The sequence below is a fragment of the Sebastes umbrosus genome, chromosome 10 (genome assembly GCF_015220745.1).
Source record: "Sebastes umbrosus isolate fSebUmb1 chromosome 10, fSebUmb1.pri, whole genome shotgun sequence".
In the NCBI taxonomy this organism is placed as follows: Eukaryota; Metazoa; Chordata; class Actinopteri; order Perciformes; family Sebastidae; genus Sebastes; species Sebastes umbrosus.
The window spans coordinates 19,191,439-19,204,736 of NC_051278.1; the positions used below are offsets into that span (position 1 = coordinate 19,191,439).

Sequence of the window (13,298 nt, forward strand, 5' to 3'; positions counted from 1 at the left end):
ATTGTACCCAAATGAGCTTTATTCTGTTGTAGTGTTGTCAGTTGTGAAACAGAAAATGTCTCCATATACTCAGATCATTCCCCTGGGTGCTCTCAGCGTCATCTATAACATCTCTCCCTATTCATAGTCTATGGAGCAGTTCCTCACTTTATACCCTATGACATCACAAATTTGAGTTTTAGCACTCTACTTTTTGGATTTGGGAGGGAGTTGTTCATGTTTACTAATATTTTATTATTTATTTTTGGACTGTCTTAGACCATAGGAATAACATGTTTGAATTTTGAAAATGGGCATAGTTCCCCTTTAAGAAGTGATGCCGTACTGTTAAATTCATTGTCCTCTGTCTTTGGTGTTGGTAAGGATCTATCTGTTCCCCTTAACCAATGCAAGTTTCCTGTGCATTGGTAATTGTCATTGCTGAACTGCTGGTTGAAATAGGCACAATTAAGTTCAAGCAAATTCACAAGCTACTATACAGTATACAGTAGGGCTGTGTATTGGCAATAATCTGGTGATATGATATGTATCATGATACAGGGGTTAAGCAAGGCGATGTATTATGATTTTGAATAACAAAAATGTACTTTTTTATGTAATCAGATCAGTGGGATCTGCATGTGCATTTATCACAGAATCAATACAGTATCACAAAACATAATATCGTGATACTCTTAATTTCCTACACCCCTAGTATACAGTATACTCCTTAATCCTCTTTTGGCACAAAACCATAAGTCATTTTGAAGTGAAACAGCAGAAACTCTATAAATCTATGGATCTCCATCAAAACAGAAAAGAGGCACGTGCGTTGCTGGTGGGTTAGTGCAGAATGAAAGGCACTGTAGAGGAATTTTGCTGTACTTTTATGATCCAGGAGAGGGGAGAGGTCGCCTGTGGATCATCTTTCACGTGGGATAAATGTTTGGAAGAAATGCAGGAATATGTGAGTGATAGGAAAGCAGAATGAAGGTCTCTTTGCTTTTGTCTCTGACTTTGAAGTGGCCTATATAATCTGCCATAACAGGCCATAAAATAATGACAGTTTTTATGATTGAGACAAATATCACTGATGCAGTCTTATTATCAGCACAAAGCGTACTGTGTATGATGGATCGACAAGAAAAGTGTTGTAAAAATGAATGAATTGCTGTAGCAGGTTGCTCAGATGGAGGAACCAGGTCTCTCTGGCTCTGGGGCCAACGGGGCTTTTCTCAAAATGAGGCCATGTTTTCCTGCTTGGCTCCACAGAGAGATCATGATGGTTTTATTGGTGATTTCATAATTGAATAGTTGCAGCTGAGGTATTTTAGACCCAAATACTACAACAGAGGCCTACTTCTTAGCATTTTTCTTTAATGGAAAAGGGTACAAACAAGCCCAACACCTGGTATAAAATGATGTCCATGTTGGATACTGTAAATGGCACTTTAATTTCAAAAGGGTTAACCAGTTTGGACTCCATAAAACAAATTGTAATGTCAACACGACAAATACATTGGGTTGTTTGTTTCAGCCTTCTTGGCCACAAGCCTATTGAGGGCTAATGACTTGAGAGAAAACTTCAGGGTTTATATTTTCATCCACTGGGCTTCATTCAAACTCTCCTTTCAGGATTTCAGTCTGCATTTCATTATCATTCATCACCATTTTCCTCACAATAGGCCATTCACTCACCAGTTTCTTCTCCTATTTCCTCTTGGTATTTAGTAAGAGATTTCAACTAACGCAGCAAAATCACAACCGTAGTAAAATACGTATTTTTTATTACCAAATGAATACTGAAAATCATAGACGAGGAAAAAAAAAACATTCTCCTGTTTTCGATTAATATTTAATCTTAAGTGTACACACTTCCTGAGAAGGAAGAAAGAGACGAAAACTGCTGGTTCGAAAAAGTTTAAGCCCAGGTTATCGTGACACCTATGAAAAAATAAAATAAAATAAGAGGAGTCATATTATCCAGACACCTCTCCTCTCCACCTGTGGAATTATGCAATAACAGGAATCAGCCAATACCCATCTGTACAAATAATCAAGGTCCACTGCAGGTGTCTGCAGTTTTATATAACAGGAGGACAGCGTGCCATCATAAGCACAATCATTCCAGGTTTCCAACCAATACAAAAACGGAACAGTGACATTATAAACCCAAGTGATCAGCTTTTGCTTATGCTAACCACATAACTGTATAATAATGTGTCATAATATGGGATGGTCCTGCTGTTACATTTACTTAAGACATCACACATGAAGACAATGACAGTGTTCCAACAGACAAAAAAAACACACCGGGACAGCCGTTTTCAGAAGAAAAAAAAAGACTTATTTAACAGAACATGAATATTATTAAGATGTCTGTGAAACCATCACAATGACTTTTTATCAGCAAAGAAAGTAAAACAATGCAAAGCAATAAGAAACGAGCTGTGCATTAAATAAATGGAAGCACGCATTGTAAACACACTTGAGAGTAAACATGGGCGGACACACTTTTAACAACTTATAAGTACACTTTGAAACACAAATAAATAATGACATTATTTAACTCCATATTGACATACAGTATATTGCTCCTTATTTCAGAACACACAAAAACCTGCCCACCCCCCCACACACACATACACATACAGCAGATTCAAAACATGACTGCAAACCCCCCAGTTCTAACCCATTTACATTTAAATTCAAATCGTTTGTGCTTCTTCATCCCCCTCACTCTCATTCACACACCAATACTGAGGATGCCGGAGACATGAGCGACACTTTCCTACATATTGATTTCAATAACCTGAACAGATTAGGCCTCATAAAAGAAACTACATGTAGGCAAAGCTGTAATCTTCAAAGTGCATAAGAGCAAAATGTTCTATTCAAAGTCAGTGTGTTTGAATTTTCAGATTTTAATGTTGGCAAAAAAACAAAAAAAAGAAGTGTGCTTCAGACGTGCAGTCACATGAAAAATACATACTGTTAACCGAAATGGACAATCATACATTTATATATAAAGAAAAGAATCTGTTGGAATTAATAAACACATGGAAGTAAAATTTTTCTGTCTCTCCCCTGGCTGTAAAAAATAACTTAGATAAATCATTCTTGGTGTTAATTACTGATCATTTTCCCCATCATAAATAAGCATCTTATTTTATTACAACCAACCAATAACATCTAGATGCCCGCAAAAAAAGACACTTCATTTGAGAGTATGTTCATGCATGAGGCCCACTGTTCTTAATTCTCTGATAAAATAAATTCACATGAACATAAACAGAAATAAATACAGCACTTAATATAAAATGAAACATTCTCTTTGGAAAGAAAGGCTCAAAAACTGATCATAATCAATGAAATAGTGAACCAGTTGGTCAGTGAAAAGACAGTTTACCTCCGATAGAGTCCTTTGCTCTTAAGACGTGAGGAAATGAGCAGAGCTCCCCATTAAACTGTGACCTGCAACACCCTGCGAAGTAGAAGCCGTACGGGAAGGTGCCCTGACAAACTAAATGGCACTTCTCCACCACCACCCCTACTGGAAATCCTTCCTGGAGAAGACCCTGCTGCAGACGCAGAGTCAGGGATAGCTGCTATGTTCTCCCTCCATCGCTGGAAAGGTTTTGCCTCACTCCAGCTTTGACATCTCATATCTGGTCGTCATGATTTCCTGCAAAAATAACGTGAAAATACAAACTAAACATTTTTGTCCAGGCTATTAAGTTTTACTTTCCAGTTTCAGACAGAAACCTCCTGAAAACCAATGTTATTGCATGCTATTATTCAGACGCAATGAACTGTTCACTGAGCCTCACCTCCCCTTAGTTGCTGCTTCTACGCCTCCTCAAGCTTTCCATTGTGGCAGAGCACATGTGCAGTTCACAATAACAGTGGCAACTGTACCACCCAAAAATCTTAGTAATTTTTTAAACAATGGGTTCCTAATTTCAGACAGTGGTAGACAAAAGCAGGCTTCTCAATTCTAACCAGCGACTGTCGACCACTGGCAGATTTTATCAGCTTTAGCTAGCTACCTACATGTACTCATGATCGCACCCAGTTGTCATATCGCGTGGTACTATAGAGTGCTGCAGGGATGACATGACATGATATTTTTGTTGCCCAACCAGGAAGTTAGCATCGCCCTGGTTCCCTCGACAAAAACCAATGCGATTTTTCCATTGGGTTTTGGATTATCGCCGAAAATAAACTCTGTGGCAAACACACGTTTATGATAATTACACGTTTTGTTCCGTAAGATCATTTTCACAAATGAACACCACTCTTATGATTTTTGAAGCGTAAATGCAATCGCCAGAAGTAAAAAAGCTAACGTTAGGCTATAAACGAACTACAACACGGTGCGCATGAGCGCGAGTATACACGAGGCTGTAAAGGAGGACGAGTCGACGTGATGACGTTTAGTAGTCTGATTTAGCCACTTGTTAGCAACTGCCATTGTCAAGACACATAAAAGCTTCAAAATTCCAGAGTGGGATATTTACTGATGAATTTTATATCGTAGAACAAAACGTTAAAATCTCTTAAGCTTGTGTTAACCACAGACCTTATTTCAGGCATCTAACCAAAAACCCATTCAAAAAACCCATTGACTTAGAGCCGAGGGAACCGGAAGTGCTACAATGCTGTGGCTGTGATAAAATCATGATATCACCACTAGTTGGCAGGGAAAGCCAAATTGTTAGACTGGTTGCAGTTACTCTTTAAATGCAGAGCATTGCTCTCACGTTTCACATGTGAAGAAATCCAAAGCGTGACATACCTGCTGTGCCTAGTTACGGTTGCTAAGCTATGATTGGACAATCCCTGTTTGGGGGAGGGGTTTAGCGAGCAGTCAGTTAGTAGGTGCTTGATTTCAATGTAGGTATGAATAAAAAAAATGCGCCTAAATGCCCCAAAAGAATTCACCATGGGTCCACTGTGTCCTGAAGTCAGTCCCCACATTGTTACTAATACAGTAACTCCACAATGAGCCCCTCACATTATCAAGCAACGCTTTCCCTCTTACTGTTTCCCTCTTACTCATCTCCACATATCTAGAACAGCTGTCTCTGCTTAAAGAAACAAGTAGCAAGTCATTTAGTAAGTAATTCATACCTCATCTGAGTCGAGCAGGATTGGTAGCGCACTGCAGTGACAAACAGGAACAAAGAGAGACTCTGTTAGAATCACAAATGTCTTCTATGAAAACACCTTGCAGGATTAATAAATATAAATTTGATAGGATGCTTACACATCAGTAAGAGAGCTAGGAATGTTATCCTCCACCCACTTCAAGTCTTCCTCCTGGACAAGTCAAAAAAAAAAAAAAGGAGGATAGAAAAAAAGTAAATACTGCCATCTGCTGAAACATGTCACACTTGTACGGCTGCATTTCCACACTGAATTCCACTAATCAACACAGAAATACTCCAAAACAAGTGTGCGGTTGTGTTACTGACCGCCGGGTTGGTTTCTGCAGGCTTCATGGTGCCATTCGTCTCACTTTTCGTTGCTCTCAACTTTATGCCATCAGCTGTGAAGAAAAAAAACACAGGAAAGAAAAATAAATATAACAACACTATTACACACTCCAGATGTTTTGCAGTGTTCTGGGTAAAAGAAACGCTCCCGAAATGTAACCGTACCAAGGTGTGTAGAGGCAAGGAACTCCTCAATCTCCTCATCGTCAGAGTCATCCATGAGAGGTGTGAAAGCATACCTGTGGACATGTGAAATTAAGTGATTAATAAAGTTCAGAAAAAAAGTGTCCAGTCCAGCTCATGTTGTTGACGTCAACAGTCCTAATGTACTACTCGCCTTTGGTTGTTTGCAGAAGGTCTCCATAAAAACATGATGACGAACAGAATGACGGAAAACAAGAACCTCCAGAAAGCATCTTCCACCCACAGCTCAATCCAATCCTTTACACAAAAACAGCTCCAATTATCAATAATGTAATTGCATTTCTTTTTAATGCTACTACTGATGAAAGTGTCAACACCGTACTCACAGACTGGCAATCTGCTAGCCGGAATTTCTTTGCTATCCAACCCATGAAAATGATGGAAGCTGAGGGAGAAAGGGGCACAACTTTTATTCTGTTTCGAATCTGGACTTCTGTTTTTACAGGTTTTATATGGATGAAAATACAAATAACTCATGAACACTGGCAGAGACTGAGTATTATGATTGCGAGTGTACCACTTACCAATGACGGCAAATATGAGCGTGTTTGTAAAGTGCCTGTAGAGAGACAACTTGACGGGGTTTCTCCTCAGCTTCAGAGTCTTGATGGTTTGTGCCAGGCTGACAAAGATGTTAGTGGCAGTCAAGGTATACATAACATGTGGCAGACATTACATAGAAACTATATTACAATTGAATCAATGGGCCCTTATAACTTCTACATATGAGTCTATACTAAGTCTTTCCTCCAGACACTGAGTCACATGTAAATAAAACAAAGTGGTAACTTCACTTACACACTGTAACTCGGCAAATGAATGTGGTTGATGTCAGAAACAGCCTATGTTGCACAATTCTGGCACTCTGGTGTTACTCAGGTTTCGTAGAAGTCTTTTTCTTAAGAATAAGGTGGAACAGGAAGTTAACAGTGTAAATGTGGCCTTTTCTTTAGAAAAAGGTCGAACAGGAAGTTAACAGGCTAAACGTACCACTATCTAGTCCACCCAGACCTAACTGAGTGTACCTAATAATGTGGACAACTGAAATATATATAAATAGGATTCGAATTATACGTCTTTTATTTGTATTTTATTGGCCAATTCATAGAATTCCTTCCACCTTCACAGGTGTATTCAACATAAGTTGTTGTATATATATATATATATATATATATATATATATATATATATATATATAAATAAATATATATATAAATATATATAAATTTGTCAACAGTGGGAACTATCCCTTTAACAACTCCTGGAGTTTTTCATTAACAATTTCTAAATTGATGTTGCAGAAAATGTACCCATATTTATAGAGTTTTTTAGACAGGGCCACCTGTAAAGGTGGGTGGGCATGCAAATCAATCACTTCTACCAATTCAGATCAAGACTGTTCATTAATGGAAACATGGCAAAATGTCATTGATTGTGCAAGAAAAGAAGCAGTGAGAATGGAAGATTATAAGAGCAGTTAAACCATCAACCAGAAACAAAAAGAGTTGTTATACATTTCAGTAGCAAATGAATGATGAATGCTGTATGTTGCTGTATGTCTCTCTGCCAACTTGTACTTCAAGTGCTCTTTCACTGCTTATTATCTGGTAAAGGAAGACGACAGTTGCAGATAAACCTCTCCTGCTCTAATTTGGGCTCATGTGCAGGAGGTGAGGAGGAGCAGAGGGAGGAACCACACAGGGGGAAGGTTGTGGGTGCACAAAAGGATATCCACCAGCATAGAGAGGAGTCTAGCAGAGCCAGGGGAATGTTGGCCAGCAGGGCCAAGTCAGAGTCTTTTGCCTAGAAGGGAAGGACAGAGCAGGACCAGAGGAAACGAGGAAGAGGAGAAAGATATGGATAGGATGGGAAATAAAAAGGCAGCACGGCCAGTAAAAAAATAGAACCATTCACCATAGTGCAAAGAAGAAAAATCCCAAAACATCCAACCCAAAAAGGCGAGAAAGGTCAAAATCACTTCTAATTAACAAATACATCCACGTTGTTGTCACATGAGGGTATAATAACTAGTGATTAATGGTGCCGCTGAGGAGTACACTGGAAGGATATGAACCAGATGGCGCAGGAGTCAAGCACAGCCAGAACAATAGCTGTAATGAGAGCGGGGCCATTGTCTCGACCCTTCATTTTTAGCCCCCCGACAAATCAAGAAAATACACAAATTGCGATGTCAGTTTTACTTCAAAAACACAATCTGACAACAAAACCACAGAGCTTTAATACTGTGCTGCTAATTCTTAATTAGTTTTAACATCAGGATATAAACAATCAAGCAGTGGCGAAACAATGAGTCGACTCACTGATCATCAGATTCTTCCGTTTTGATCATTGAACAGTTGTTTGTCATTATAACACTAGCAGGTTAGACAGTTTTTGAGGATTTGTTTGCTTTCCTCCGATTCAAATTGTTGTTAATATCTCGGAGGTTTTTACGACTGTTGATCAAATCAAATAAGCAATTTGAATTTTAACTTCTGTATGTCATCTGTTATTGTTGACATCTGCATGCACTGATCTTTTACTCACCCCAGTAATCCTCAGGACACCTTCAATGCTCGCAAAGGAAAAGTAGAGGATGCCGAGCCCCACAACTCTGTGCATCACTTGCCCCAGTCGAGGCCTAAAACAATAGAAACAAAGAAAATGATTTTGTTTGAAAAAAAACTAAATTATTGTATCAACAAACAAGTAGCTGTGTGTGTTCAAATAGATGTTGACATACTTTACAATGCCATAGCCAAGGCTGACGATGATGACGAGCAATCGAGCCAAAGTCCTTTTGAGGGCAGAGACCAGCTCGGCAAAGATCAACAAGCCTGGAGCTGAAGGGGAAAAAAAACAAAACGTATATTCACCAAACATCTTACTACCTCACATGAAAAAGGTGATCTGTGGACACTCACAAGCAGAGCCGTTAGTATTGGTGTTTTCATATTCGGCACAGAAGACGGCCTTCTCCACCATCCCGAGAAATATGACCCCCGCTATCCAGAACTGGATCCTCAGCAGATCCTTCCAGTAGCACGCTGCCCAGATAAACCACAGCAGGGCGTACAGGATGTACACTATGCACATCACCATGTAGAACTACAAAACAGACAGGGAAACACATGTGGGAGCAGTTGTTCTTCATTAGCTAGAGACCGAAAAAGAAAATTACAGAACAGATCATCCAAAAACATTTTTTTTTTCTTCTTCATAGTACAGTCTGCTCTTTCAGCTTCAGCGTGATTTGCTAAAGTCAAATGTCGTTGTTGAGTTTATGAATCTGCTCAATTCCCTGGAGTGGATTGTACTGGGCTGAACAGAGCTCCAACTGGATGTTTTATTAGGTTTTAGGTGAACTGTCCCTTTAAATCAGTGGACAAATCTTTTGACTCTGTCATTTAAAAACCACAAAACCCCAAAACAGTAAAATACAACCCTTCATTATAACGATCCCTTAAATCATCTACTTACAATCATGAGAGGCCATTCTGTGATAGAAATGTAGCCATGGCTGCCTTTCATCATCACATTAACTGGAAAAACAAAAAAAACAGACTTTAGATAAATGAGCACAACACATTAACATTATTATTTGTTTGTGATGGTGACAAGTTTTGAAATGTGACATTTCGGTGTCGGCTGCAAAACAGCTTCGCATTTATGAGCCAGTTGCTGATCAGGGAAGTCAATTCTGCACTGTAATGCACCACCAACCGTTTCCATGACGCGTAATAACGCAGGGTGTTAAAGTTCCTCCATGCCAGTCACACAGTATATTAGTTGCTCATGATGTAATTATCTGTTTAAAAAAAAGCTCACCTGTTAAATTCCAGTTGGCTTCCGGTTTACTGGCCACAATCTTAACAACCAGCAGGTAAGGCCCGTCCTTCCACGTGGTGGCTATCACGTTGTCATGGATATTTACACTGCTGCTGTTCGCGGTGCTGCTACTGTTGTACTCCTCAGTAATCCATCTGGTTTCCTTTTTATCCTGCAGTATTACAAAAGTGATACATCACTATTTTTTAAAATTCGTTTAATACTATATACTATATGTGAAAACCATTTAAACATAAACAAAACACTTCGATAGTTAAAGACAATGAATACTGGCCGATTATGTTTATTCTGTTACTTTTCTGGGAGATTATACTTAAATCTTTGCTAACTTTATCTTACATTATTCTATTAAAATCAAAGAGCATTTATGTTTTCTTACAGACACTGCACCCTCAACAGGTGGTTTGACTGGATGGGGCTCTGCCTTGGCTTTCTGAAAAAAACACACACAGTTACCGCATTTTGATAGATAATAAATGCCATGATGCGAAGTGTGTGTGTAACTATGCTGTGACAAACCTACTTGGAACATTGGAAAGGGTTTGCGTCCACTGATACATGGTATGGGAGCGTGTTTGTGTTCGATGTACTCTCCTTGTCCGAGGGGATTTGGGTCCAGGCCCTCTCCACGACTCAGCGGTGTTCTCCCATACATTTCCTACAGACAAGGACAGTCACAACTCAGAAGTCTGGATAGACTTGTCTGATAGATTTGTATGACATCTGTACTTACTTCAATATTGTTGAATTCATTGTGACAGGGGTAGTATTTTAAATACCAGCGAATAGTGAAGTTCACCGCCTCAGGACAGCCAAAATGCACAACTAAAAGATGAAGACACAAGTGATGATAAAAAAAAAACAAGGGACACATTTTGTGATGGGTCATCATGAGCATATTTTCCACGTCTCACCTTTCATTTCAATGTTGGTGTCTTTATACATGGATTTCTTTAACAGCAGTGGTCTTGAAGTCTGCGGGATGGATAAATAAAGTTTGTGAGCTGGAGTGCAACAAATGGATTATATTTTCTTCCAGAGCAATATATAATTGGTTTGAACTGATTCATCATTTAGGTGCCAGGCTGTTGTGGATGCGTATGGATCTTTCACCCGATACTGAGGCTCCTGACCCCGTATTAAATTAATAAAGTGTAAAATTGCCAATATGTCTTGTTTGTTTCTTGTTACTGATAGAGAGTTCAATCATTCAATCCACCAAAGAACTCAAAACAAGAGTCAATACCAACAGGAGAATACACTGTTTACCATTGGCAGAGAATTTGGGCAAATTTTTCTTGGGCGCTACCCACATAATCAGCTGTGCTGCTCATCCCACAAATGCATGATCCTTACAAGTTGGACAACATTGTGAAGGTAAAGAAACAGGCTTTCCAACGATGTAAAATACAATGCCAATTAGCATCGTAACAACAGAGAAATAATCCACCAAACACAAGTTTCTGAACTTTTTTTCCCCAGTTTATATCTATATATGTCTGTCTGTATGTGGTCTGTAACAGATTTGGTGACCTCTCTTCCAGGTATTGCATCCCTGCCTCTTTTAGCACACCTAATACTGCAACTAGATATAGAGACAGATGCAACAACAGAGGGAATCTGAAACGTCTCAGTTGTTTAAATTATTGATCAAGGCTTTCTAGTTGTCCTGGGATTGAGTCTGGGAACTGAAACACACTGATAAACAAGAGGACGGACTCCACTGTACAAGACTGTAAATCAACCATTAGGGTGTGTTATATCACCTGGCTGTTTAACAGCAGTGATGTGTTAAAGGTTGGTGATAAAAGGACCATAAGCATTTTGTGTACTTCTTGTTGTTGTTTAACTTTTGTTGTATTTTTAAAATTATGTTAGTTTAGATCTTTCTTCCTCTTTTGTCATTGTTTTTTTTCTCTCCTACGGTTGGGGGGGTTCTTTGTATAAGCCTGTGGCTCCTTGACCTCTCCTGACACATTTCTTGATATTTTTTTTTTTTCCATTGACTGGATTTTGTGCAGTTTTATATATGTGCAAATAAATAAATAAATAAATAAATAAAGTCTATGAACTGTAACTGTACTGGTAAACAAGAGGAGGGACTCCACTGTACAAGACTGTAAATCAACCTTCAGGGTGTGTTATATCACCTAGCCATATTACAGCAGTGATGTGTTAGAGGTTGGTGATAAAGGACCATAAGACAAATATATATATATTATAGCTAATATATATATATTATAAATATATAATATAATAATAATAATAATAATATAATAAATATAATACATAATATATATATTATAAATATTTATTATATATATATATTTATATTATAAATATAATATATATACATATATTATATTTATATTTATATTATAAATATATATATATTATGGCTAATATATATATTATAAATATATAATATAATAATAATAATAATAATACATATAATAAATATAATACATATTATATATATATTATAAATATATTATATATATATATTTATATTATATATATTATAAATATATATATATATATATAGGCTTATATATAATATATATATATGATGGTTTCTCAGCTAAACAGCAGGGAGTCTTCAGACAGCTGTCTAACTTGAACTGCTTGTTAGCCACAATGCTAATTAGCTTTACAACACACATTGCTCTCTCGGTAGACACACTTTATTATCCTAATCTGTTAAAGACAGTAAGTCACAGTCAAGAGTGTTCATTAACTATTAAACTAAGCCAGATTACACGGCTGTCTACACACTCACAGCTGATAGAGAGCACAATAACAAGGCTAATGTAGCTGCTAACACTAGCTGCTAGCATGTGTGTCAGTCATTAACAGTGTTTCCGGTTTAGATCATCACTCACATTGACTACTGTGATCTCCCAGAGGCCGGTCTCCGGCGCTGCACAGACCGAGGTTATGGTGCTGAGTAGAAGTAGAAAGAGGAAGCTCCATAGGTATAAAGCTGCTGTGGTGGGACAGCTCCACGTCCTCATCCTGACCGCAGCAGCCATGTCGGTATTGGGGTGTGAACAACTCTTCCTCCTGCAGGAGGAGCTGTGGACCACAGCAGCAGGAGGAGGAGGAGGGGGAGGACTATCAGTGTGACACTTCCTGTTCAGTAACACCTTTGTACTTCTGCAGACAGAAGGGTGAACAGCTGAACTTCACACATAGCTACTATAAGAGAAGATGGATATGTTGCATGAATACATCGTTGGTGTTTTAACTATGTTTCTCTTGTGAGTTATTGATCCGGGAAGTTTGAATCTGTGAATATCTTTCACACTTTACCGAACTATCCAAGTTAGCAAAAGCTTCTGCTAACACTGTTCAGATGCTTTGTTGGGTTGAGATCCAATACGTGTGTTGTTGTTGTTTTGTTGCCTAAACCTAAAGAAGTTGTAGTTTTATTGCCTAAACCTGTTTTTTCTTGCCAAAACCTAAATAAGTTGTAGTGTTGTTGCCTAAACCTGTTTTTTCTTGCCTAAACCTACATAAGTTGTAGTTTTATTGCCTAAACCTGTTTTTTCTTGCCAAAACCTAAATAAGTTGTAGTTTTGTTGCCTAAACCTGTTTTTTCTTGCCTAAACCAAAATAAATTATGGTTTTGTTGCCTAACCCTAACTGTTTTTTCTTGCCTAAACCTAAATAAGTTGTAGTTTTATTGCCTAAACCTGTTTTTTCTTGCCAAAACCTAAATAAGTTGTAGTTTTGTTGCCTAAACCTGTTTTTTCTTGCCTAAACCAA

General features: G+C 38.2%; 1 protein-coding gene across 1 annotated transcript; it reads right to left on the minus strand.

Moving 5' to 3' along the window:
• Positions 1–2,303: 2,303 nt before the first annotated feature.
• Positions 2,304–12,641, minus strand: tmem87b (transmembrane protein 87B). Its single transcript, XM_037782700.1, has 19 exons — positions 12,413–12,641; positions 10,445–10,505; positions 10,264–10,355; positions 10,054–10,188; positions 9,910–9,963; positions 9,510–9,681; positions 9,162–9,223; positions 8,606–8,789; positions 8,425–8,524; positions 8,229–8,322; positions 7,413–7,484; positions 6,206–6,314; positions 6,008–6,066; positions 5,815–5,918; positions 5,643–5,716; positions 5,457–5,530; positions 5,249–5,301; positions 5,113–5,143; positions 2,304–3,664 (listed from the first exon to the last, which is right to left on the minus strand). Exons 1-19 carry the CDS (start codon positions 12,560–12,562, stop codon positions 3,623–3,625), a joined length of 1,722 nt encoding a protein of 573 aa, XP_037638628.1. The 5' UTR covers positions 12,563–12,641; the 3' UTR covers positions 2,304–3,622.
• Positions 12,642–13,298: the final 657 nt, after the last annotated feature.

Coding starts and splice junctions, on each gene's coding strand:
- tmem87b (XM_037782700.1), bottom strand. CDS start 12,562: ATGGCTGCTGCGGTCAGGATGAGGACGTGGAGCTGTCCCACCACAGCA. Junction 9,682..9,909: donor CTGTTGAGGGTGCAGTGTCT/GTAAGAAAACAT, acceptor GTAATACTGCAG/GATAAAAAGGAAACCAGATG. Junction 8,323..8,424: donor CTTGGCTATGGCATTGTAAA/GTATGTCAACAT, acceptor CTATTGTTTTAG/GCCTCGACTGGGGCAAGTGA.